This window comes from Camelina sativa, chromosome 20 (assembly GCF_000633955.1).
Source record: "Camelina sativa cultivar DH55 chromosome 20, Cs, whole genome shotgun sequence".
NCBI lineage: Eukaryota > Viridiplantae > Streptophyta > Magnoliopsida > Brassicales > Brassicaceae > Camelina > Camelina sativa.
The window spans coordinates 12,314,112-12,317,549 of NC_025704.1; the positions used below are offsets into that span (position 1 = coordinate 12,314,112).

General features: G+C 39.3%; 2 protein-coding genes and 1 pseudogene across 2 annotated transcripts; 1 reads left to right on the plus strand and 2 right to left on the minus strand.

Annotated features, from left to right (window-relative positions):
* On the plus strand, positions 837-1,394 carry LOC104770595. The gene has a single exon (XM_010495045.1). It carries the CDS (start codon positions 862-864, stop codon positions 1,180-1,182), a length of 321 nt encoding a protein of 106 aa, XP_010493347.1. The 5' UTR covers positions 837-861; the 3' UTR covers positions 1,183-1,394.
* LOC104772452 (UPF0481 protein At3g47200-like) lies at positions 1,666-2,206 on the minus strand. Its single transcript, XM_010497064.1, has one exon. The coding sequence runs from the start codon at positions 2,204-2,206 to the stop codon at positions 1,715-1,717; it is 492 nt and encodes a 163-aa protein (XP_010495366.1). The 3' UTR covers positions 1,666-1,714.
* LOC109131175 overlaps positions 2,548-3,438 on the minus strand; it is a 16,173-nt pseudogene continuing 15,282 nt past the window's right edge.

Sequence of the window (3,438 nt, forward strand, 5' to 3'; positions counted from 1 at the left end):
TTGTTCTTGATCGTTTGCTTGAGGGCAAGCAAAGAATAAGTTTGGGGGAGTTGATATGTCTATATTTTGTCTCTGCTAAGCATGTTTTTGTCACGCATCTAGTTAGGATAACTAATTGTTTTGCATGAATTTCTACTCTCTTTTGTACACTTTTCATATTTAGGTAGTTCTTGCATTATCTTCGCATACATCGTGCATTTTGGAGTATTTCAGGTATTTAGGAGACTTTGGAGCCAGGCTGTCTCGAGTCGCGCCATCACTCCGTCATCACACATCCGCTCGGGTCGCGCCATCATTCCGTCATCACACATCTGCTCGGGTCGCGCCATCATTCCATCATCACACATCCGCTTGGGTCACGCCATCATTCCATCGTTACACATCCGATCGAGTCGCGCTGTCATGCCGATCGAGTCGCGCTGTCTGCCAATCGAGTCGCCGTTCGAGTCGTCCTTCGAGCCACCGGTCGGGGGATTCAGCTTTTGACGTCTTCAACTTTCCAATGCTGTTTATTTCAAGCCAATCGAATTGAGTCATCTTTCCAATGCCGTTTATTTCAAGCCAATCGAAGCTGTGGTTCAAAAGTTATCATCGTTTTAGTGGAAGCGTATACATCCAGCTCGAGTCGCGCTGTCGTGCCGTTCGAGTCGCGCCGTCATGCCGTTCGAGTCGCACTGTCATGTCATTCGAGTCGCGCTACTCGTGCCAATNCTTAAGTCAACTTTCAAAAAGCCACAGAACACGCTTACAATAGCAATCTACAAGAACTCAGATGTATATATAAACATCAAAAACCTGATCTTTTGTCTATGTATAACTTTGATTACAAACAACAAGCAATAGGTTGATAAAATCTTGAAAATGTCTAGAGGATGTTTAATTAGTTGTCTCAACATCATATGTTTGATGAGGAAGAAGCAGAGTAAGAAGCAACAACACAATCCTGTGAAAACAGAGGATGTGGTTGAGCCAGTAGGAGTCAAAGATGCTGAAGAAGAAGCCCTGGACAGGAAGACAAACGTCATGGGATCACCGGGATACAGAAAATCTGAATATATGTATATTAGCGACATTATTTATGAAAAACTTGGGGAAGGTGATTCTTCTTTATCCTTGAAAAATGATTTCAACAAAGTGAAGAGCTTTGATTTACGAGGAGTGACAAAAACAGAGGAGAACTAAGGAACAAGATGGGACTTGAGTATTGAGATGTAAAGTTCATCATGGTTAAAATTTTAGCTCTAGATTGCTTTCTTTCTCAGTATTATTTTAATTTATAATCTTGTATTGAGCCACTGGTCTCTACTTTTTCCTATGCGAGATGTAAGCTATGTCAGACTTAGTTAAAGGTGTTTTAAGATATAGAACAAAATTAAAGTGTTTAGAATGCATCACTGGACTGAGAACAAGTAAATCACAAAATTAGTATATATCTCTTATATATTAGTTAGGATATTATTCCCAATACAGAAAACACGATTTTTAGCTTTTGTGACTGTTGAAAGAAATGTTTGATCGCCTTTATACTCGACCGCACCTTCTCTATATTTTGATTTTGCTATCTTGTGCTACCTTGTTGCAACAAGACACACTTTTTAAATTTGTTTTCTAAAAAAAAAAAAGTATTAAATAATAATTTGAAATTTGATATTAATTTTTGTTCCAATACACCATAAGTACTGCTAGCTTAAACATATAAAGTACGCACTTACACTCAATTGTTTTTGGGAGGACGAAAGTAAGGATAAGCTGCAAAGAAAGCTTGGAAAATGGTAAGGAGAAGAAGCATCAAAGCCGCACAAGATGAAAGAAATGTCCATGGAGTGTTGAAATGCGTGTACTTGAACCCTGCCCATTGCACGTGGCAACCTTTTGAAGTGTACTCGTTCACCCCCTCGAACACATCTCTCAAGAAACTATCATATATGCTGAATGAGATGTCTTTTCCGATGTTCTTGAAGAATAAAGAAACATCTTCACCCGTTCCGAAATAGTTCTCTATAATCCCTTTCTCGACTAAGAAGGTCGCATCATCTTCTGTATTTATCAAGCAACCCATGAATGTTACATAGCTTGTAATCTCAGTGGAGAAATTCATATTAAACTGCTCAAAGGCAACGGAGTTGATCAAAAGAGTGCTGATAAAGTCATCAAAGACAAGTAGTGGTATTTCAACCAGACCATTCNTGTGATTCCTTGATTGCATCTTGATTGCTAGCAACATCCCATTTGGATTGACACCTTAAATACTACAACACTTAAGGTTAATTGAACCTGCTAGGATAGGAGACACAAAATCCTAGTATCAGTACCTTTTCTGTGNAGTTCTCTATAATCCCTTTCTCGACTAAGAAGGTCGCATCATCTTCTGTATTTATCAAGCAACCCATGAATGTTACATAGCTTGTAATCTCAGTGGAGAAATTCATATTAAACTGCTCAAAGGCAACGGAGTTGATCAAAAGAGTNAGGTCTTTCATCTCAAATTCTTTCTTGAGATATTCTACTGTTTGGGCGATTTCCCCAAAGGTTCCAAGGATGTTTAAATCATCCACATATACTANTTCCCCGAAGTCGAAGTTTTTTAGCTGAGATAATTAGTCCAAGAAAGGGGCTGCGAGGAGGCGATGATGTTTGCGCTTCAGTTCTCTCCTTTGAACTACTTATCTTACCGAGACAAGTGTTTTGGGATGTCTCTGTTCTTGAATTTTCCCCATGTTCAGTACCACTCAAGATATTGATACAACATTGCTTTGGGGTGGTTGGTGGAGGCGGGACGGGTATGAAAGTCTTACGGATAAGATCAAGGAGATGTTTTGCTCTAAGATCGTTGTGTTGTCTGGTTTTTCTATCGAGTAGTTGAAGAATTTGAAGGCTAGCATGTTTAAGGTAGTAGATGGAGCTAGCTTTGATGTCTCTAAAAGACTTTTAAGAAGAAAGAGAGGAACCTGGTTTTCAAGAAGAAGAAGATCGCTTCGAAGAGTTGGCAATATCCATCGCAGCATGAGTATTGGGTCTTTGTAGTTTGTGTATTCAATCTTTTCTGAAACTATTAGGAACAACATAAGAATGAAACAACCATCAAGAATCATCACCTTGATCAGCTTTTGTCGACTAAACTCTAGCTTCTCGGAGTAGGAGTCTCTTATCTTCTGTTCCAATCCTGAGACTACATCGACTAAGTGACTTAGGTTGACGCCATTGTCCTTAGTCTTTGACACGAACATCTTCAAATAAAGTTTTTTATGCTCCTCTATCATCTTGAGATGTTTATTATCACTCGAGTGGTGATAAGGGCCTATTGAAACGATCTTGGGTGCATAAGCTTTGTCGTTGACTCGCTCGAGAGTATGAGGGATTCTATAGATGCAACAAGATCTACCACCTGCTGATTCCTTCAGATGGATCGGTGGGATCACTTTATCTAAGAGAAAATAA